General features: G+C 41.8%; 1 protein-coding gene across 2 annotated transcripts in view; it reads left to right on the forward strand.

The window, feature by feature from the left end:
* Positions 1–23469, forward strand: part of RIC1 (RIC1 partner of RAB6A GEF complex) — an 82474-nt gene that overhangs the window by 24300 nt on the left and 34705 nt on the right. For both annotated transcript variants that reach the window (XM_075559893.1, XM_075559894.1), the window contains exons 3-4: positions 9134–9213; positions 19092–19199. In XM_075559893.1, the coding sequence (XP_075416008.1) occupies positions 9134–9213; positions 19092–19199 (188 nt within the window). The remainder of the gene's footprint in view (positions 1–9133; positions 9214–19091; positions 19200–23469) is intronic.

Genomic DNA, 23469 nt, shown 5'->3' on the forward strand with positions numbered 1-23469 from the left:
GTGTCGGGTGTCTGGTGGAGATCAGGGTTGCAGTGTGGGTGGCGAGAGACGACAGACGGCTCCAAAGAAAATGCTCCCCAGATTAAGTGATCTTACTGCTTACCCAGCGTGAGGGACATGCTCCTTTGTAGTCTCATAAATCCAGTAAGGGGGTCTTTTAGCTACATTGTGTTTATGCTTTGTTCTCAGCTCTTTTGGACAGTCCCGTACACTTATTCTATTTTGGTAGAGAAATTCTAATTTTTATGTGCAATGAAAGTAAGTTATGGTTGCCAATCTTAGAAAAATAATTTATAGTCCTAAATGAAGACTACTGTAAAACTAAAGTCTCTTGAAGTTTAGGTTAAACTGTGTATGTAATATATCCTCCCCAGAGTAGATTTTTTTAAAAATTCCTAATAAGAAGGGGCTTCAAAAAGTTTGTGGGGAGAAAAAAATGAGAAAAAAAAAGTTCATGGAAAAAATGGAAAGCTATTGGAATTTTCCCATAAACTTTTTGACACCTCCTTATAGAGACACAGTATATCTAGAAGAAAAAGGATGGATTGTGAGAGATGCAAAATAATGTGCAAAATATTGTACTTTAATGTGGAAAAAATGAATTTCAGATTTTTGCCTTGTAGAAAAGTGTTACTTGCTGATTTGATTTGATTTGAAAAGTTTATGACTGAGTTCAAGTGAGTTATGATGGAAGAACATAGATCTGTTTTGAACTGTTTCACATTAATTATCCCAGTGATTTCTGTGTGTACTGTATGATAGTTCCTAAAATAATATTTTGTCTCTAGTGTGTTCATTTCCCCACTATACTTAATATTTCCAAGCTTCTTGAATTTGTCTCCAGGTTTAAAAAATCTTTTTAGTGACACGTTTCCCTATCCTGAGATTGTTGCCATTTAATCTTCTGGAACATAAATTCTGTTCTCAGAAAGGATTGTTCTTCATCTGTTCATCTGCTGAATTTTTCCGTTTAGAAATATCTGCAGCTCTGAAAAGTTCTGAGCTGATTCAGTCTCTTCATTGAATCTTCTTGTTACTTTTTCCTTATTTCCGTTGCACTCCTCTCTTCTGTCTCTTCTGTGTGACTCGTCAGTAGAAGCCACGCATTTTGCCTGTTGAGTCATTTGGCCAGCTGTCATTGAGTTTGAGTTCTTTGAGTAAGTGGGTCTTCTTTGCTGTGCTCGGGTAGGCACCAGTGTATGGCTTTTGTGCAGGTGTCTCTGGCATTGCTAACCAGGTGTTGGCTAACACAGCCGTGTATGGAGGCAGGCCAGCTCACAAACACTTGGTTGTGGCTGAAGCTGAGCCTGAGATTGAGGACGCAGGTAGTGTCTCTCTCTGAGTGGAAAGGGTCTGAAACTGAAGACTCTCTGAAACCGTAAGGTCTGGGGGTTAACTCACCAGAGCAACCCTTACTCTCAGTCTGCTGAGGTCAGCGGATTAAGACAGCTTGGCCGGTGTCCGTTCAAGGAAGCAGACACTGTCAGTCCTTTTCTGAAGGGAATAGCAGGATTCTACTTCTCCAGCTCAACTCTTAGGGAGTTGTCAAACCCTAGGTGTGCGCCCAGTACCTCAAGGAGTAGCAAACTTTCCCTACTGCCAAGTCCTTCACGGGAGAACTCCAGTGGTCTGGAGGCCTGTGATACCAGCCTGGGGCACCACAGTTTCTGGTAGTTGTTCTCCTGAGAGGTGAGGGAGGACGGATGCAGGCTCAGACTACCCACCTTCCTAGAATCCAGAAGCTAATTTTAAGTACTCTCTTTCTACCTGTTGTTCAACTTTTTATTTGCATCTACTCACCAGCGAGGGTATTTGTTTTCATTTTCATTTTTTCTTACAATATAAAAGAATATATCTGCAAGGCTATTATTTGGCAATCATTGAGAAAGGTGACTCTTGATTTTGGACCATCTGTTCGGTGAGACCATCTGTCTGGACATGGATTCCCCTTTCTCTTGGATAAATGCCTAAGAGTGAGATAACAGAATCATCAGGTGTAACTTTTTAAAGAAATCATTAGAACGAATTGTGTTGATGTGTGTGTGTATGTGCAGGTACACTCTTTTGAAAAGCAATTTAACTATGTAAGTGTATGATAAGTGCTTATTATATCAAGAAAACCACTTAAAAACACAAAATAACTGACCTATGGTGACTACAGGTGAAGGAGGAAAGGGTTTTTTGCTTCGGAGGTATTGAGTTTATGTTAATAATGGTGGAATCACTTGGAAACGGGTATCAATAATGGTTGTTTAGCACAAAGAGTATAATCATTGGCGCTGAATTATACATATAGAAGTTGTTGACTTGGGTAATGTTTGTTGTATATATTTTTGGCACAATTAAAAAATAACTGCATGAATAACAGTAAGTACAAGGAAGAAGAAAATGTTCTAAAATTGGTTGTGGTAAAGATTGTACAATTTGAGCTGATACCAAAAGCTCAAGTAGAAAGAAAATATTTTGAAAATGATGGCAACATGTGTACAAATGTGCTTGGCACAATGGATGGATGGATGGATTGTGATTAGAGCTGTACAAGCCCCCAGTAAAATGATTTTCTTAAAAAAAGATTGTACAACTCTTCTTGGTATGATTAAATTGTATATATATGGATGAAGTGCCAATAAAACTATTATAAAACAAAAAAGCTACTAAAGTGTTTTCCCAAGTTGCTGTAACATTGTGCATTCCTGCAAGTGGATTATGAATGTCCCCATTCATCTGCATTTTTGTTTACATTGGTATGGACTACTTTCTCCATTTATCATTCTAGTTGGTACCTAAGGGGAGCCCTAGTGGCGCTGTCGGGTACTAACCTCAAGTCATCCGTTGCAGCCCATCAGCTACTCTGGGAGAAAGTTGAAGCTGTCTGCTTCTGTAAAGATTTACAGGGTTCACTAAGTTACAACCTACTCAAGAACAGCAGGTTGGGTTTGTTTTTTAATGGCTATGTAGTATCTCATAGTTTTAATTTGCAATTCCCTCATGACTAATGAGGAACATCTTATTCATTTGTCATTCATACTGCAGTGTCTTCTTTCATAGATGAGAGCTATTCCAGTGACCTGTTTCATTTCACTGAGCTTTGGTGGTTTATGTCTTTCAAGACATTTGTCTATTTTATCTTAGTTGTAGAATTTTTTGTGCCTGATCCCTTCGGCACCTCGTGATTGCACAGACTGGTGTGCTGGTTCTATGTGGGCTTTATTGCTTCTGAGTTAGATGGCTGCTTATTTACCTCTAAGCCTTTAAAACCCCAGACACTATATCTTTTGATAGCTGGGGACCATCAGCTTTCTTCTCCACATTTGTTTATGCACCCACTTTGTCTTTAGCAATTGTGTTGGGAAGGTGAGTATCATAGAATGCCAGTTTAATAGAAGAAAGTATTCTTGGATTGAGGGAGTACTTGAGTAGAGGCCCAGTGTCCATCTGCTACCTTAATACTAAACTTATAAATATATGCACATAGATCTATTTCCCCATCCTCATATATAAATATATTTACATATGTACATGCCTTTATTTAGACCTCTATAAATGCCCCTTGCCTCCTAGTTCTTTCCTCTATTTCCGTTGACTTTCCTCTTGTCCCATTATCATGCTGAGTCTTCATTTGGGTTTCAGTAGTTCCTCTTGGTTACATTACCCTTGCTCATGCCCTACCAGGCCTCCCACACCCTCCTCACCACCGATTTGGATCACTTGTTGTTCCCTTGTCCCTGGGTTTGTTAACACCACTTCCTTTCCCCCCACCCCACCCTCTCCCATGTCCCCCATGTCCCATTGTTTTCTCCTCCAGATTGTTCATCTAGCCTATCTTATTTAGACAGACTTGCAGAGATAATAACATGCACAAAAACAAGACAGAGCAAAACCAAGCAACAATATACAACAAAGCAGCAGCAACAAACCAATGACAGAAAACAAAACGCAACAAGAAAAGTAAAGCTTGTAGTTAGTTCAAGGACTGTTTGCTGGCCTTTAGGAGTGTTTTCCAGTCCAGTCTGTTGGGACACCACGCCCTGGCCCCAAAGTCCACCTTTGGCATTCCCTGGGGACCTCGCTGCTCAATTCCCTTGCAGTTCTGTTCCATGCACTTAGCGTTTTGCCTCCGTGTGGCGGGATCAGATCAGGTGCAATTCCCACACTGTGTCTCCAGTGTTGTCCCTGTAGGGATATGGGTCAGTGAGGGATGCCATGTCTCATATTGGGGCCGGCCATGTGGTCTTCGCCGTGGACTGGCTTCTCTGAGCAGGAACATAGTCCTCAAAGCCTGGTGGGCCAGAATGTGTTCGTTCTCTCCTCCTCCCCCTTCATCTGTTCCCGTGTGCTCCAATCAGATATGTCCATCTCCCAAAGCTGCAGCTTCAGTGCTGTCCTCTGAAATAAATTCTTCTGGGGGGAGGGGCAGGTGTCCACATAGTTGGGATTGGGGCTGGCCCCTCAGACCTCTCCACTGGTTCCCTACTCCATGCTGGCATATTACATTCACATCTTGGAGCCTCAAAATACTTTTATTGCCCTTTTATTGACATAAAAGATTCATGGATTATAAATAATTTCATCAAAAAATGTTAAGGTTTTCCAGAAATCTTATGTTGTAAATTCCATTGTGGTCATCATACATCTTTTATATAGTCTAGTAACCCCAGCACACATTGTTACAATCCCTGTTTAAGTAATCATTTGTCTTTAAAGATATATAAATGCATTTTGATTCAAATATTGCCTTTTGATGTTAACCTTTGTGTGTGTGCATTAGGCCACTAGAAGTTGTTGCGCCTTTATTTATCGTGGTTTTGTGTGTTTTTACTGTTATGCTTTTATGATATTGATCTTTTCAACATAAATGTCTAATTGGTCAATATCTGATTAGATCATTAGTATTTTTCATCTCTAAAATTTGATCTGAGTCTATTCCCTAACATTTTGAACAGATGGACTAGTGTTTTAATTGTCTTAATGCCCTTTAGTGTTAATTCTCCTACTTGGTTCCAATTCTAGGTTGATTCCTTTCCCTCCCCCCTCACACACTTCATTAGGCCTCATATTTCTACCTTATGTATCTTTAGTTGAATGTCAAACATTGTGAAATTTACTTCATAGAATGTTGGACACTTGTAAGTCCTATAAATATGAGCTGAGGTCCAGGCTGCAGTTACCTAGACATTCAGATCTTGCTTTTATGCTTTGGCAGATGTGAAGCAGTGCTCAATCTAGGATTAATTATTTCCTAATACTGAGGCAATACCTCTCTAGGGTGATGAGGTAGTTAGTTTATTGTGCCAACCTGGCCGATAAACATATGTGGGGTTGGTTGAAGGGCGGAGAGATAAATGGCTCAGTGAGCCTTGCCTTTCTACTTTTCGGGTCTCTTGCTTTCTGATGGTTGGACCACGGTGCAGCTGCCTTAGCCAGTTTCCTGCTTCAGCTTTCAAGGCTCACTTCCTGGAAGACATCCCCGAGGAGAAGCCACATGGACCTAGCCTGATGCAGCCCTGGGTGCTGGAGCACCCGTGTGGAGACCCCTGCCAGTGCTGAGATGCTTACATGCTCACTGACTTGTATTTCCTACTGCAGTCAGCATCATAGTGTGTTTTTTGTTAAATGGAGGAGGACTTTGTGGATTGGTGGTAGACATATGGGCTAATGTTGGACTTGTGGGCTTGGGCAGCACTGGGTTTGGGATGTTTTCTTGATGCACACTTAACCTTTAAATAAAACTCTATACGTCACTTTCTGTGGATTTGTTTCTCTAAAGGACCCAGACTAACACAGGTGACCACACAATAGCTGAGGCATGGCTTCCTGAGCCCCAGTGGGAGCTCCAGCACCATTCCCTTCCCTCACCTTTCTTCCTTCTCTTCCCTGGAGGGACTTCCCTTGCATGCACTGGCATGTCAGGACTCTGTTGAGCTTTCTTCTCTCTCATATGAATGTATAATATGCCTTGGAGAGAAAAAAATTATAATTAAAATATGGGATGGTACTTGTAGTTTCCGAGAGTCCTTATTTGTTCATTTAAGACATATTTGGTTTTCTGGATAGAGAATCTTTAAGGTATTATGACTGCTGTCTACAGATTAAGCAGTAGTATACATTGAAGTATTGGGGGAATGAAAAGAGAAAGACCATCATAATTCTGCATAATGACACATTTGGTACAGTTACATTAAAATACTATGTTTAAGGATAATCATTGATTTGTAAACTTTTAAAATTCATCAAAAACAAGACAATTGATGATAATATTGGTGGTAAATGTCATTGAGATCTGGAAGGAGATAACTTTTAGGTCATCAGTAAAGAGGATTGATAGAGAATATTGAAATAGTCCATTGAGCCAGAATCTCTCATTATATCTGGTGTACTAGATAATACTAGGTATAGGAAATTTCTAACTGCCGGTACTGAGCAATTCGATATTCTCCCTGACACTGTAGTCTTATAAGCATTTTGAAAATTACGAGTATATTAGTAGCATTTGATACCCTGGAATGTTGAACTTTTGACCAGACTGCTTGGTAATGAGGCCAGCTTTTTTTGTATGCTGAGGTGGTTGTACAAGACAAAGTCATATTATTTTTCTTTTCTGGCCCATATAAAGTAACTAGAGTTTTACATTTTTAAACAGCCTTTAATCGGAATAGTGGTAATGCTGCCTGTGGAAGATTTGAAGGCATTTTCCATTTGATTCTCTTCTCTCCGTATGGGAACAAAATTGGCCATGAGGAATTCCAAAGGTGGTCTTAACTAAAAGTCTTGTAGTTCAATGTGTTAAAGTAGAACATTCGACTGTAAAACAGAGATCCTTATAGAGTAAAAGAAAACAACCCCCCAGACTTTGATGATTATGTGTATTTCCTCTGGCATACTTTAAGTGAAAAACAGGAAACCAGTTCTGGAAAGAAATTTGAAACCTTGGGTAAATTTTTCAGTTCGCCTCTGCTCTGCCTTGGGTGAATGCCCACTTGCCTTGAAAATGATAGTTCTCCAGCGTCCGTCAGAAGTAGCCTGGGTAAAATATTTGTTGCTTCCCTTCGTTTCATCTGAAAATGCTCGGCCAGAAACCGCTTCATAATGGCTGAGCGTCACAAGGCTTAGATGTCTTACCAGACCTTATAATGGCATTGTTGGTATTAATACTATTTATATATTTTTAAATACTTGTCACCTTTTTGTTACCATTGCTTGTTTCTTTTACATGTTTTGAAGTGTTTGGTTAACTTAGAAAAAAGTGCTAGCCAATGTTCAGATTTCGAAAATCGAAAGTTTGCTGTTTTTGCTTCTGAGTCGAGATTCTGAGTCTGATTCTGATTCCTGTGTAGAAATCAGACTGCTGTTGTTAGCTGCCACCAAGTCACCTCAAACCCTTAGCAACACTGTGAGCAACAGAACAAAACATGGCACGATCCTGCACAATCCTCACAGTTGCTCCTCTGCCTGAGCACAGGGATGGCAGCCACTGTACAATCCATCTTGCCCAGAGCCGCCTTCTTTTTTTTGCTTCCCTTCCACTTTACCAAACATGATCTCCTTCTCCAGGGACTAGTCTCTCCTGACAACATGTCCCAAGTATGTAAGTTGAGGTCTTGCCGTCCTTGCCTCGAAGGAGTACTCTGACTTTACTACTTCTGACACAGATCGGCTTGTCCTTTTCCCATCCGTGGTATTTTCAATCTTCTCCAGCACCACCGTTCAGATACATCTGTTCTTCTGTGGTCTTCCTTCTTCAGTGCCCAACTTTCACATGCACACGATGCCAGGGAGAACGCCACGGCTTGGGTCAGGCGCGCCTTAGTCCTCAAAGTAACATCCTTGCCCTTCAGGAGTCAAAGAGGGCTTGTGCAGCAGAGTTACTTCATGTTTGATCTCTTGACTGCTGCTTCCATGAACATTGATTGTGGATCCAAGCAAGTCAAAATCCTTGACAACGTCAACCTTTTCTCCTTTTATCATGATGTTTCCTCTTGGTCCAGTCGGGCTTCCTTACCATCCACACCGAAGGCGACACTCCTTGATCCTCATCAGCAGATGCTTCAGTCCTCTGCACTTCCAGCAAGAAGCCTTTGTCATCTACATATCAAAGGTTGTAATGAGTCTTCCTCCAATCCTGATACTGTTTCTCTGGTGATTTGCTTAGCATACAGATAAACCAGTATGGCGAGAGGATACAACCCTGGTGCACACCTTTCCTGATTTTAAACCATAACAGTATTCCCTTGTTCTGTTCATACAACTGCCTCTTGACCCACGCACATTTTTCTTAGCACAGTGAAGAGTTCTGGAATTCCCAATCTGCTCAAAGTTGTCCACATTTTATTTGGTGCACCCAGTTGAAAGCCTTTGCATATAGTCAATGAAACACTAGTAAACATCTTTTGGTATTTTCTGCTTTGAGCCAAGAGCCATCTGACACCAGCAGTGAGATCCCTTGTCCTCTTCTGATATCCATGGATATTCTGGGTCTGGCCTGAGCTTCTGGCAGTTCCCCGTCAATGTACCGCTGCAAGGAATCAGAATCTATACCTGGATTTTGAAATATGAAATAATCTGGTTAGACTTCATTAATTTTGAACAATACATTGTATCATACTGTTACTGTTCTATGGCATTTCTGTTGCTTTAAAACCTCGTAATAAGAAAAATAAATAAAATTAAAGCCTTGTAATAATTACTGAGAGGAACCCGACATAGGGATTCTAATCTTTGTAGGGTCTGACAGCCTCATCTTCCTTCCAATGAGCAGTTGGGAGGACTGAACATCTGACCGTGTGCTTAGCCGACCAGCACTTAACTGACAGAATCTCCAGGCTCCTTAGAAGGGTCACAGCAGAGTTCATACAGGGTTTCTATATTTGTTCATTTGATTACTCTTATCAAATGTAATTATTTTTAATGTTATTTATATTATAAACATTTTTATTAAATGCTTATAAACTGTGTTTGAAGCTCTAAAAACCTTTCTTTTCAAGATGGGTCATATTAAAGCACAGATTGGTTTGCATGCATCATTAGACCATATAGTTCTCCAAGGGAAGATTCTTGAAACTTTTTAAATATAAATGGATTATAGTTGCATCCTCCCTCTGTAACTGATGACTAATGAGCATTTTATCTCTTTCAGACGGCACATGGTTACATCTTATTTTTTCACATTATGTCAGCAAGAGGGGACAAGTACCTTTATGAACCTGTGTATCCCAAGTAAGTTTTCTTTCATTTAACGCTGGCATGCTTCCCATACTCAGAAAAGCCTACTTTGGAGTTGTCTGAAGTGATCAAATTAAAGCTAGCTCAGCATTTCCGCGGAACGTGCTTCCAAATGTTCCAGGTCTTGCTGATTCTTTCCTGGATAAAGAATTCTATAATTAAATGTGCCTTGGGTTCTTGGATGAATGTGCTGTATTCCTTCTTGAATATGTTCAGAGAGGCTTGGCCTTCTTCAGGCTCTGGAGCCGCGCTCACGTGTTGATGAGGGAGGAGCTAAAAGGCCCCCAGGGGATGTGCCGGAAGCCACAGGTTCTTTTGCCTGTGAGGTTTGTATTTGCATGGGGAAGAAATGGACTCTAGACTTTGGTTACTTCTTTTGGTTACACTTTGGGGAAACAAAGGTGTTTGTCTTTAAACTTGATATATTTCTATCTAGTCTGCCTTGAGTTTTCCTTATAACATGCTTTACACCTTTGAAATTAAAGAAAGGTAAAACAATATTTTTAAAAAGTAGTATCAGCATATAATTTACACATCATATCATTTTAATAGATCAGTCACATGGTATTTGGAAAGGGGCAAGCTATTAAAACTGCATGAAAATATAAATGAATATATAGCACATTTCTAGATGGTAGAAGGTGGCCAAAGCTTATATAGAATAACTCAAAGTGAAACAGACATCATTAGACATTTTTGAAAACCAAAGACCAGCATTCAGAGGCAAGTAAACACTTGGGAGAAAGGTTTCCAATCAATGGGGCCAAGGTTTGTTTTGTGTAAAGCCAGCTAATCCCTGTACTGCCTACCACAGCATTCTCTCTACTTTTCAACTAGGTTCTAGACTCCTCTCGGCCCTGTAGTTGTAGTACAGAGTAGAACTGCCCCTATGTATTTCTAAGACTCTTTTTTAAGTCATTTTACTGGGGGCTCGTACAACTCTCATCACAATCCACACACAAATCTATTGTGCAAGACTGAATCTTTATGGCAGTAGAAAGCCTCATCTTTCTCCCTGGACCATCTGGGGGTTCAAACTGCTGACTTTGCCATGAGCAGCTCATCAGTCCCGGAAGCCCACAGGGGCAGTTTTACTCTGTGCTGTCAGGTCCTTATGAATCCAAATGGACTCAGTGGCAGTGATTATGGAAGCTAACAGGTTACACATCATGTGGAAATGCTCCAGGGTAAAGTCATACATTCAGGATGTTTTACAAAGCTCTGTTAGGGCTGCTCATATATGCCCAAAGGGCACGCCACTCCTGTAAGCCTCAACCCAAAGGCACCCAGAGCTCCAGTTCTGTGGGTCAGCACATACCGGTCCTTTAATCAAGTACCCTGAGGCCCTCCACTCCACAAGCAAGCCTCCTCCCCCAAAGCCCTCAGCTTGTAATTACTTGTGCTGTGGGCAGGGATGTCCACACACTGTCTCATGCTCTGCTGTGGAAGCTGTCTCCTGGATCAAAGAGGTCCATTGCTCTGGAATGTCAGGGGCCTACAGGACATGCTTCACTCCTGGCTCCCCTCTCAGTGGTAGTGAGATTCTCCCGACCTGCTTCTGAGATGGCTCATTTCATACCTAGAAGGATGGCAGTCACCCACAACTGACTCATATCATACAATCAGTATCTTTCCCCACCTGCTTACCCAGACCTATGAGGAAAAGGTCATTTGGTGGTAGGTACAGATACTGTGGTTATAAGAACCACATTTAAATAATCAGTTCCCTGTAAGCCCATGACTCAGCTTTTACCCCAACCATATGCCTATAAGGTGAAAAGTAAGACCAGGGAGTTTTTCACGCACTCATTGTAACAATCTGCCCTAGGCAGGCAATCTAAAGGGTTTCATTTGCCCAGTGACCGGAAAGGACAAATGGAAATGGGCAAGAGGGCCATTACACTGTGGACTGCAGTCAGTGTAGGAAGTAAAATGTGAGTGAATTGTTGAAGGGACAACCAATTGGTATAAACTTTCACTCAAGTCATGTAAAAAGTTAAAACAAAAATCACATAAGTTTGTATTTTTTTACATTTTATTAGGGGCTCATACAACTCTTATCATAATCCATGCATATACATACATCAATTGTATAAAGCACATCCGTACATTCTTTGCCCTCATCATTTTCAAAGCATTTGCTCTCCACTTAAGCCCTTTGCATCAGGTCCTCTTTTTTTCCCCTCCCTCCCGCACCCCCTCCTTCATGAGCCCTTGATAATTTATAGATTGTTATTTTGTCATATCTTGCCCTATCCGGAGTCTCCCTTCCCCCCTTCTCTGCTGTCCATCTCCCAGAATCACATGAGTTTTTAAGAAATGTGAAAACTCTTGAGAATGATGAGGGCAATGAATGTACAGATGTGCTTTACACAATTGATGTATGTGTGGATTGTGATAAGAGTTGTATGAGCCCCTAATAAAGCGATTAAAAATAAATAAATAAAAACAAAAATGTGAAAACTCCAATACATAAATAGGCAAAAGTCATTAACAGAGAAGTTTTTAAGAGGAACTATAGCAACTACAAGCATAGGGATGAATGATCCATTCCCAGAATTAACTCAGCCAAAGCATTAAATGCAAGAAAGTAAACTACGTACAAGTGTTTTTGTTTTGTGTTTTAATCAATCATTTTATTGGGGGCACATAAATCTCACATCACAATCCATACATACATCCATTGTGTCAAGCACATTTGTACATTTGTTGCCATCATCATTCTCAAAACATTTACTTTCTACTTGAGCCCTTGGAGCTGATGCTCCTCATTTTTCCCCTCCCTCCCCCATGTTCCCTCACAAACCCTTGATAATTTATAAATTATTATTATTTTTTCATGTCTTACGCTGACTGATGTCTCCCTTCACCCACTTTTCTGTTGTCCATCCCCCTGGGAGGAGGTTCTATGTAGATCATTGTGAACGGTTCCCCCTTTGTGCCCCACCCTCCTGGTATCTCTACTCATTATTGGTCCTGAGGGGTCATCTGTCCTGGATTGCCTGTTTCCAGCTCTGATCTCCATCAGTGCACATCCTCTGGTCTAGCCGGATTTGTAAGATAGAATTGGGATCATGACAGTGGGGGTAGGAGGGAGGGGAGGCATTAAAGAACCAGAGGAAAGTTGTATGTTTCATCGGTGCTCATTTACACGTTTTAACATTTAAAAGCAGGGTTGTTAAATTTACTACTCAGTGCTAAGGGAGGTGTAGTGAAACCGCATTTTTGTACTTTTCTGATAGTAATTATACACAAAGGTATTGACTTTGGTACTGTTGATGATTTTAAAAAATGATAGAATGTAGTCAAAGATATAATAGAGACTGGTTGGCAAATTAACTGATGTATCCTTCTAGATGCAGCTTTTATGTCTCAGAACAATGTAATGACTTGAGAACCTGAGTCCAGTGTTGAGTGAAGACACAAGTCATTTGGTTATACAGCATATACACTCATGTCTAAGCCAGGCTTCCAGCAGACTTGTTATGCAGTTTGTCGTAAAATTAGGTGACATCCTTGGCTGATATCCAGGTCGACTTGTACTTGAGTATATATGGTATATATTATGACCACAGTTATGTAAAACAAACCAGGTAACCTAAGTCATCTGAAGAAAAAAGATCTAGAAAAACATAGTACACATATTTATAGTAGTTACTTCGGTGTTGCACAACTGTAATGATATTTCCCCCATTTTTAACTTTTTAATTACCCCAATTTTTGATTCATGTACATTTAATATGCTTTAAAAAAAAGATGTATTTGAAAATTGTAAATCAGAAAGGAACCAATTGCTACCCCAAATTTAGAGCCATGATATTTGTTTAAGTACCATTTGCTGCTAATGCTGTTCAGAATACACTTTGGGAAAGGCTAGCCCAGGCCATGTAGAAAGAAGGTCGGCAAGGGTGGCATGTACCCAAGGACATCGTTCAGAGGGCTAGGAGAAGGGGAGGGATGGAAACACAGGGAGGAAGGTGGGCTGAGGAAGAGGGATGGGCTTGCAGTGGTTGAGTTTAATCAAAATGCATGTGAACGTAGAACTGATGATCTGCTCTGTAATCCCTCACCTAATTCCCAGTAAAAGGTGTGAAGGGAAAATAAAGTTCCTTTGAGTCTACAGTGAAAGGACTCTGATCTAGATTTCCTTTGATGCTACAGCCACAACACTGTTAACTGAGATGTCGTTGAGTTTTAGAAATCCTTTGTGAGGTCAGAAACTCCTTGATGATGAGATTTACTTTAACTTTAACCTTAACGTTAATTTTTGTGACAGAAATCTTGCTATTATGCTTGTACAGAAATTTTGATCCTTTCGATGAACTGCTACCATCAGTAACTCAAGTTTCATTTGCTTGTACAATTTGAGCTATTACATCTGACCTCTTTTTATTACTAGATTTGGACTTGCTCTTATAGATAAAAAGTAGTCATCAGAATCAGTTGAATTTAAATTACACTACTGTGAGTGTGCAGGATAGGAAAATAACTTTTATCTGAATAATGGAGGAATACACTCTTCTTTATTTCACATCACAAACATACTCCACTTAATGTACCAGGTTTCTGAGAAGTATTCCACAGTACACTGGAGTCCCAGAGAAATTCTTCAAACAACACATAAGGTACCATTACTAGGCCCTCTGTAACACAGTGAGGTTAACAGCTGGCCCATAGTCACATGGTAGTACAGCCTTGACTCAGACATCAATGTTATAGTGCCAAAGTGTATGTCCTTGATTACTGTTTGGCCCCAGCCTAATTTATGCCCCATCCAGGTATTCATTTGGCAAGTCAAATATAGTTTTTAAGAAGGACAAATTATCTGGTGGTCATTCATAATACTTCTGTAAAAGACTGGGAGCACTACTGAGAGCATAGTGTGTCCTCTCCTCAATTATAGAAACACAATTGGCTCTTATTTCTCCTTCCAAATGTTAGGAGTTCATCTTGTTTTTCCAGAGCATCTCAGCTTGCCTGTATTCTGTGACATCTTAGCCTCAGACTGCTTGTCATTTTCCATTTGCTTCTCTGAGAACCCGGGTCAGATGCCCCATGATCCCATGCAGTTTCCACATAGTTGTTTCCAGCGTCCTTCCTGGAGATGCTGGGAGTCAGTCTTCAACAATGGTGGTGTCTTATCCAAAGATTCTTTTTGTGCCTCAAAGGCCACTTAGTCTATAATGAATGATTTTCCCCCCATGTTCTTTTTCAATCCTTTGCATAGGTCCCATTCGAGTTTAAAATACTTCCTCCTGCCATACAAACTAGGGGAAGACTTGAAGGTTGTATGGCTTTTTCCTCAGTGTCTTAGAACTTGTGAAGTTACTGAAGGAAATAGTGCCAGGGATCAATCAGAAGTAGTTTCCATTTCAAACTCAAAAAGATTCTAATTTACTGAAACCAAGTAGATTCCAATTCCTACATATTCACGTGTTTATGCTAAATAAGAGTTTAGTGTATCTTGAACTAGAAAACCATACTTAAGTTTGTCGTAGTGAAAATGATTTCAGCAAATATGCCATCATCATTTATACTTCACTGAAAGCAGATTTCCCACCCCTACCCCATATTCGTTTTATCCTTTCACCCCTTTTAACCGGTTAGTGCTGCTGATAAATGCCCAAAGGGTATCCACTCTACCTTAAGACTCGCCCTAAAGTTTCTCGGCTAGCTCTCAGCTAGTATCGTCAACCATGAAACCTAGCTCCTCAGTGAAATGCCTCCTGCCTGCAGACACTCAGCCTTCTGGCCTTAAGGACTAAGAAACCCACTGCTCTGTCCCTACTCTGACTCTTGCATCTACTGCTCCCACCCTCTGCCACTTCTCTGGTGTCACAGCTTTCTGTCCATGCATCGATGAGGTTTTGTACAAGGGGTTTGCAGGGCCCATCCCTTCTTCCTGCTTCTGAGGCTAATACTCAGCTAGGTGGCAAAACGGACCACTCCCCACGGTAGAAATTCCAAACTTCTAATATCAAACCCTGTTAAATAGTCACTCACAACTGAATCCTATCAGCCTCCTCCCCGACTTTCTCTCACCCAGACCCAGCAGGAAAAGAGCTATTTAAGACTGTGGCTTGAGGAGCTATATTAAGCAATTCACCGCGCAACAAGAGATGATGGGGACAATGTCCAGAGCTGTCTCTGTCATATCAAACCACTTTGTTCAGCTTCAGACCCACCTTTCCCCAGATAAATTCTTTCTAATTTATCAAACCAAATCAGACCTATACCAAAACAGACTGCCCACTGCCTTTGAGTTGCGTTGACCCCCAGCGACCGTGAGCAGAGTAGAACCGCCTCTGCAGGGTTCCTTATGGAAACCCCACCACCACAGCGAGCTTTCTCATAGAGTGTAGCCGCTGGCCTGCAGATTAGCACCCCAGCATTCTAGCTTCTGTGCCACCAGAGCTCAGTCGTCCCGTCTAAAATCTAACTCCTTTCCCCTACCAAGCTAATCATGCAATTGCTGTTGCCTTTATAAACCGTATGGGAGTCAGCTTTGTCTCTAAATAGTTGTGCTGATGAGAATGCCTTGGGGTCTGGATCTCTTCAGTCTTCATCTTACATGAGAATCGGGTTATGTTCATTGATCACAGTTCTCCAGAAGTCATCTGTATGTTTCTTACTTGCACTAATTTTTGCCGGGGCCTTCGTGAATGCGCTGCGCTCTGCCTGCTGAAATCCCTATGTCCAGACTCATTGCTCTTTTTCTTACTTTCTCTGCCCTGTACACCATTCCATCTTTTGCATTGATACCAGGTTTATTTATGTCAGAACCAGAGACCTGATGACATAAACGCTAGTTACTCTCTGGTTTCCAGAAACTAGTCAGAGCTCTCAAGCCTGGCATTTAGATGCTCCCCTCCGCACCTTCAGTCCCTGGAACTCACCATTCCCTGACCATGTCATGTAACGCCTCTGTCCACTTGCTGCTGGTGCTACTTAGGGTGCCTTCTCCACTATCTTCTTTCTTTAGGTAAGAAAACCATCTACCTGTAACTTCCAGGTCAAACATCCTACCTTTAAAGCTTATGCTGCCATCTCTCCTGCCCTCCCTTCTACTCCCTCATTTATTCTCTTCTTGGCATTTAAAATTTTTTTCTGTGTGTGCTGGTAACATATAACTTTTTTTTTAAGTTCGAAGTAAACGTGCTCAGTGAAGAAGGAAATTGTGAACCGTGTCTGCTCTTTTAGATTCCATTCCCCGGTTGGGCTTTTTTCTCTTGGGTAAATAAGTACCCAGGAGTACAATGGCTGGGTCTTCGCATATGTTTATTCATTGTAGATTGCATATTGGACATTGTGTTACTATCAAGTGTCTAGAATTTGTTCTCTTCCTTTGGAGACTTTTTTAGGTTTGGAGTGACTGCTGCATGACTTGGCTCTCTTCTTGACCCTGTTGGGGATTGTTGTAAGAACTTAGGGCGGGTTTGACAAGCTCGACTCTTTCCTAGCTTAGCCCCATTGCTAAGCTGAATTTAATGTTGAATACCCGGGGTCGTTATAATTTCCAGTTTTCTTGTTGTTTCTCTTGAGATGGTTCGTTCAGCACCAGTTTCTTATCCTATTAAAATAATAAAATGAACCTTTTTGTGGCCATCAATAGTCCCTGATGGTTAATTGTTCAGTAAACCAACCAAAAGGTTGGCTGCGTAAATCTACCCCCCAAGAGGCTCCGTTGTCAGAAGTTTGTAACTAAGGTGGCTTGAGCTGTGCTTGGAAGGAAAACTAGGCATTAGTGGGTTGTGTCACATAAATGACTGCACTCTTGACATTTCCATTGCCCCTCTTTCCCAAATTCATAGGCCATCGTAACAGTGTTCTTTCCTTTATCGATACGTCAGATATTTGAAGTCTGCCCAGTAGACTTTGCTGAAATAAATGTGTGCTGATTTTAATTGGGTAGTGACAGTTTTCTTTATTACCTCGTCTGGCCTCTGAAGCATATTTATCATCGTCATTTAATTTCTCTTAAGACATCTTTGTATTTTGAATGATAGATTTGATTTTTGATTTTCATCAGATTGATGGGAAATGCCTCCCTCCTGAAAGCTATGGGAAGCTTGAGCCATAGCTGACCTGCCCCATAAGAAGCATTTCATTTTTCACTGGCCTGTGGGAGCTGCTAGCCAACCTGAATGCCTTATCATTCCTTAGATCAGAAAGCTGGGAAACTTTAGTTTTAATTTATGCAAAAATATACTATAATAACAAAACACTCAAACTGGCTTACTTACATTTTTTCCTACGTAGGGTATTTTTCTTGGACTTGATACTGCCTTGAGTAGACAAACTTAGCAGTTGAGAGATGTGGAGATGGGATGGCATTTGGAATCAGAGAGCCCAACGTCCAATCCTGGCTTTACTTTTTCCTGGTGGTGACTGGAAACATGACTTTTTTGAGTTACTTACTGTGCTCTCGTCTTGTTCTCTATCAAGTGAGAAACTAGCCGTGTAGTTACGTGACTCTTAGTAGAGTCTGTTCAGCCACAGTTGTTGTTGTTGTCTGGGTTATTCTTAAATCGCTCCGCTTGGTCCTCCTTAACTAGACAAGTTCTGTGTGTTCAGAAAATAAGGGACTTGTAGTTCTCAAAGCATATCGGATTTATAATGAACTACAATTTGAAGAATGACAGAACCTTAAGGAAATTGCCAAAAAATACAAGTTCTGTTATTTGAAAGCAAACCTTACGTTGAGTGGATGGATGGATCACATGTGAACAGTCACAGACTTGACTGTTCTCAAGTCACACTCTGTACTTGCTTCCACCCAAACCAAACTCACTGCCACCGAGTGATTCCAACTCAGTGACCCTATAGGACAAGGTAGAACTGCCCCTGTGGGCTTCCAGTACTGTAACTCTTTGTGGGAAAGAACACCTCCCGCCCTGGGCGCAGTCCACCACATAGCCACTAAGCCACCAGGGCTCTACCTCCTCCCAGAGCCAACAGAGAAAACGCGAGCCCCTCCAAATGTGTACTGGGCACCCTACTTTTGGACTTGCCGTCTCCTGAACTTCAGAGAATGCACCACTGTTTGTTACAGCCGTCTGTTACTGCTTTACTAGGTAACCAAGACAGCCTGAGAACCATCATGACAGAAACTGCTGTAGGGTTTGTGTAGTGCATTTTCTACATGTTTTTCAAAGACTTCTCTTTGCTTGTGTTGTCTGAAGTCTGTTGTTTTAAATAGTGTTCAGCTCGTGGTGTGACAGAAATTTCCTTAACCATTTAGAGCCCCACTACCCCAACTCCCACCTGTACCTCCCACCCCACCCTCACTCCCAAGACACAAGGAATGAAAGGACTCCCCCACCCTGTGTGGGGACGCCCCTTCAATGCTTGGGCTATTCTTGACGCTCAACCGCACTCCGAGTGTGTTCATCCAGAGATGAAAGCTTATGGTCTTGCAGGTCTCTTCTTACCAGCTGTATCTGCCGTGAGCTTGATTGTGACGTTGTAGGTTCCCTAGCCAGGGGAGCTTCTCCAAGTCCTACATCTGAGTCTGACCTTCATGCTGGTACACCCGGAGAACCAGGTGCCAGGCAGATGTGTACAGCTGCCTCTCCAGTTGCCTGACTCAGAAACAGCCTTCCGTCATTTCAAACAAAAGGGTGCCTGTTCTCTCCCGAGTTCCTGTGTATCTTTTGTGTTTCTCCTCAGACTTTCAGGTGTCCCCCTTCTCCCCTCTGAGGTACATTGGTCAGACTTGCGTCCAGTTGAGGAGTAGATCAGTCGCTACCATGCAGTGTAGTCTGTTTCTTATTTGAGAATGTAAAGGATGAATGGCTGATTTTGAGGTTGGATTTATAGAAGAGAATTCCGTATCCTTTTCTTTAACTCTGTGTATCTGCTTTTGCTTTCAGAGGAAGTCCACATACGAAGAGCACACCCCATTTTAAGGAAGAACAGTGTGCACCAGCATTAAATATAGAGATGAAGAAAATACTGGACTTGCAAGCACCTATCATGAGGTAAATTGCTTTGGTTAAACTTAACTTTCATTATGACAGTATGCACTGTAACTAGTTAACCTGTCATGGTTCAGAGTTGAGTGACCAGACCCTGAAACCAACTGTCATTGCGTCGATTCCACCTAATGGGACTTCACAAGTGTGGACATTTCCCTGTAGGGTTTCCAAGGCTGTGAATCGTCAGGGAAACAAATTGGTTCATTTTTCTCCTGCAGAGAGCAGGCTGGCAGGCTTGACCTGTAGACTCTTCAGTTAGCAGTACATTGCTTGACCACTGTGCTACCAGAGCTCCTTCCTGTTGAGTGACCAAACTCAAACTCACTGCCATCAAGTGAACCTATAGGTCAGAGTGGAACTGTGTCCCCTGTGGGTTTCCAAGACGGTAACTCTTGACAAGTAAAACGCCCGGTCTTTCTCCTGGGGAGTGGCTGGTGGTTTTGAACTGCTTACCTTGAAGTTAGCAGCCGAACAGGACACTGTATTTCCTTTATTTCAGTGATTAGCAGTTCAGTAAGCTAAGCTATCCAGGTGCATGATCAGCCTTAACAATTCCTTTTCCCTCAGCCTAGCATGTTTAGTTTTTTTATCTCCCTTATATTTAACCCCACGGAGCCCTGGTAGCATAATGGTTACAAGGTGGGCTGCCAAGTGCAAGTCCCTCTCAGTTACAAGTATTGATGGCCTTGTCTCAGCATTTCTACTGCAGGGAATGTATTCTACAGATACACTCATGCTTGTTGAAGATGACATGCTTACAAGGTTTTTTTCATCCTAGCTTTGTAATAGCAAAAGACAGGAAACCGCCTAAGTGCCCAGAAGTACAGAGCTAGTTAAATAAATGTTCTTATATCTACATAATAAAAATAATAGCCCTGTCTTGTTATTGTGCATGTTATTATCTCCACAGGTCTGTCTAAATCAGATAGGCTGATGAACAATCTGGAGGAAAAACAACGGGACCAACAGTTCCGGGGGTACATGGAGTAGGGGGAAGTGGGGGGTAAGGAAGTGGTGTTAACAAACTCAGGGACAAGGGAACAACAAGTGATCCAAATTGGTGGTGAGGTGGGTGTGGGATACCTGGTAGGGCATGATCAAGGGTAATATAACAAAGAGGTATAGCTGTAACCCAGGTGGGGACAGAGCATGATAGTGGAGCAGGAGGAAAGTCAAGGGAAATAGAGGAAAGAGCTGGGAGGCAACGAGCATTTATAGAGGTCTAGACAAAGACATGTACATATGCAAAAATATATATGAGGATGGGGAAATAGATCTATGTGCCTATATTTATAGGTTTAGTATTAAGGTGGTGGAAGGACATTGGGCCTCTACTCAAGCACTCCCTCAATGCAAGAATACTTTCTTCTATTAAATTGGCATTCTATAATGCTCACCTTCCCGACAGAACCGCTGAAGCCAAAGCAGGTGAATAAGCAAATGTGGTGAAGAAAGCTAATAGTGCCCGGCTATCAAAAATATAGCATTTCGGGTCTTAAAGGTTTGAAGATAAAGAAGCAGCCATCTAGCTCAGAAGCAACAAAGCCCACATGGAAGAACACACCAGCCAGTGTGATCATGAGGTTCCAAAGGAATCAGTTATCAGGCATCAAAGAACAAAAATTCATATTATTGAGTGCACACCTCCATGATACGATAGCTGAAGACAAATGGGTGCATAAGAAAATGTGGCGAAGGAAGCTGATGGTGCCCGGCTATCAAAAAGTATAGCATCTGGGGTCTTAAAGGCTTGAAGGTAAACAAGCAGCCATCTAGCTCAGAAGCAACAAAGCCTACATGGAAGAAGCACACCAGCCTGTGTGATCACGAGGTGTCGAAGGGATCAGGTATAGGGCATCATCAGAACAAAAAAATCTTACCATAGTGAATGAAGGGGGAAGTGCAGTGTGGAGACTCAAAGCCCATTTGTTGACCACTGGAGATCCTCTTGCAGAGGGGTCTAGGGGAGGAGATGAGTCAGTCAGGGTGTGATGTAGCACCGATGAAGAATATAGCTTTCTTCTAGTTCCTAAAGGCTTCCTCCCCTCCCACTCCCCCCCCCCCCCAACTATCATGGTCCGAATTCTACCTTGCAAGTCTGGCTAGACCAGAGGATGTACACTGGTGCAGATAGGAGCGGAAGGCACAGGGAATCCAAGGCGGATGATCCCTTCAGGACCAGTGGTGTGAGTGGCGATACTGAGAGGGCAGAAGGAAGGGTGGGTTGGAAAGGGAGAACTGATTACAAGTATCTACATGTGACCTCCCTGGGGGACAGACAACAGAAAAGTGGGTGAAGGGAGACGTCGGATGACAGTGCAAGATATGACAAAATAATAATTTATAAATTATCAAGTGCTCATTAGGAAGGGGGGAGCGGGGAGGGAGGGGGGAAAAAAAGGACCTGATGCCAAGGGCTTAAGTGGAGAGAAAATGCTTTGAAAATGATGAGGGCAATGAATGTGCAGATGTGCTTTACACAATTGATGTATGTATGCATGGATTGTGATAAGAGTTGTATGAGCCCCTAATAAAACATTTTTAAAAACTGTTAGGAATTTTTTTAGGCAAAATAATAATAATAGCTACTATAACCACAGGGAAGACACTGTTGAAAAAGTAAATGTTGGGTGAAATAGGCAAGGCGCATAAAGCGTGGCACATTTCATAATGTCACTTTTTGTTTTTTAGCATGGGGGTGGGTGGTGGTGTTGGAATACATATGATTCTGGAAGGTTCCCTAAGCAGTTAGAGATGAGAACTGGGGGCTGGATACAGAGTGACAAAGACTTTTGTAGTGTAGCTCTTTGTAAGTATCAAACTATGAATGAATTATGAATATATTGAAGTATATGAATGTAATGCCTAATTTTTTTAAGGTCTTCTGAGTCATAGTTCTAATAAAGGCTTTCTTTGATCAATTTTTCCATCTTTGGGTTCAGTACAAAATGACACTGATCCATATTAAACATACTAATATGCCATTGGCTGGCCATGGACTTGCCTTATTCAGTCCATCCCCTTATGCTTTATTCTCTTTAGAAAAGGTTATTATTAGTAGTAGTAGTGTTATTATTTGCTTCACTGTAGAGCCGACTCAGTAGCAGCTAACTGTAAGGGTGGTCAGTCTTACAAAAGATTGAGTTCAGATCCTTGCCCATAACTTCCTGCCACCTCAGATTGATTCCTCTCCACATAGAGATCCTTTTCACAAATGCCAGTTCATGTGAAAGCCACTTTGATGGGCTGAGGATTCCAAGCTCTGTGGATGTGCAGAGGCCTGCCTTTGTAGCTCCCCCTGGAGGTGGGACCAGGACTGTGCATAGACTCGGTCAGGGAAAGGGAGCCCTGGAGAAAAGGACTCTTGCCAGGGTGTAGAAGTTTACTCCGTCAGGTGCTATTTTTTAATCTCTACATTAAGATGGTGGGAAATCTGTAAAACTTCTCTCAAAAACAATAATAAAATTGTATTCAGAGCAATTCAATGTAATCTGATTGTAATATGCTGGCTGGAAATGTTATTGGAGATACTCCGTACCCCTGATTGAGAAGCCATATACATATACAAATATATAAACCTTATAGCCAGACTTTCCTTCCTGCCTCCAAAACATCAAAGAAAGTTCAGAATAGCGGGTTCACTATTTCTTATAGTAGCAAGAGTAATCAGCTTTTAACTTTTTATTGAAGAAAGCTAAGCATCCAAACTGTTATTAGTTAAGAATAAAGAATATTTTGAAAGTACAAAGTACCAACGTAACTAATAATCAAAACTCTTAGATGCCCTGTTTCTAACTCAAACACCATCCTTGACTCCGTGTTTCCCCCATCCCGACACTGAAGGGAGCATAGTGTCAGACTTACTGCTCGGCATCTTGGTGGTGCTGGTGGTGAAGCATCAGGCTGCCAACAGGAGAGACAGTGGTTCAAACCCATCAGCAGTTCTTCCGGAGAAGCTGTGACTGCCTGCCACCGTAAAGGTTTACAGTCTCAGAAAGCCTCCATGGGGCTGCAGTGAGTTGGAACCAATGGCCATGGGATTGTGGTTTTTGTTCCGGGGACGTATTACATATTTATAGTGTGGGATCCTGGGGAGGTGCAAGTGGTTAACACTTCCTTCAGCTGCTAACTAAGAGGTTGGAGGTTCAGATCTGCCTGCAGGCACTACAGAAGAAAGGTCTGGTAAAACTCGGCCAAGTGAAACCCCTACGGAGGACAGTTCTACTCTAAACACACGGGGTTAAAATCAACGCCAACAGCAGCCGGCTAGCTA

Source organism: Tenrec ecaudatus, chromosome 10, assembly GCF_050624435.1.
Source record: "Tenrec ecaudatus isolate mTenEca1 chromosome 10, mTenEca1.hap1, whole genome shotgun sequence".
In the NCBI taxonomy this organism is placed as follows: Eukaryota; Metazoa; Chordata; class Mammalia; order Afrosoricida; family Tenrecidae; genus Tenrec; species Tenrec ecaudatus.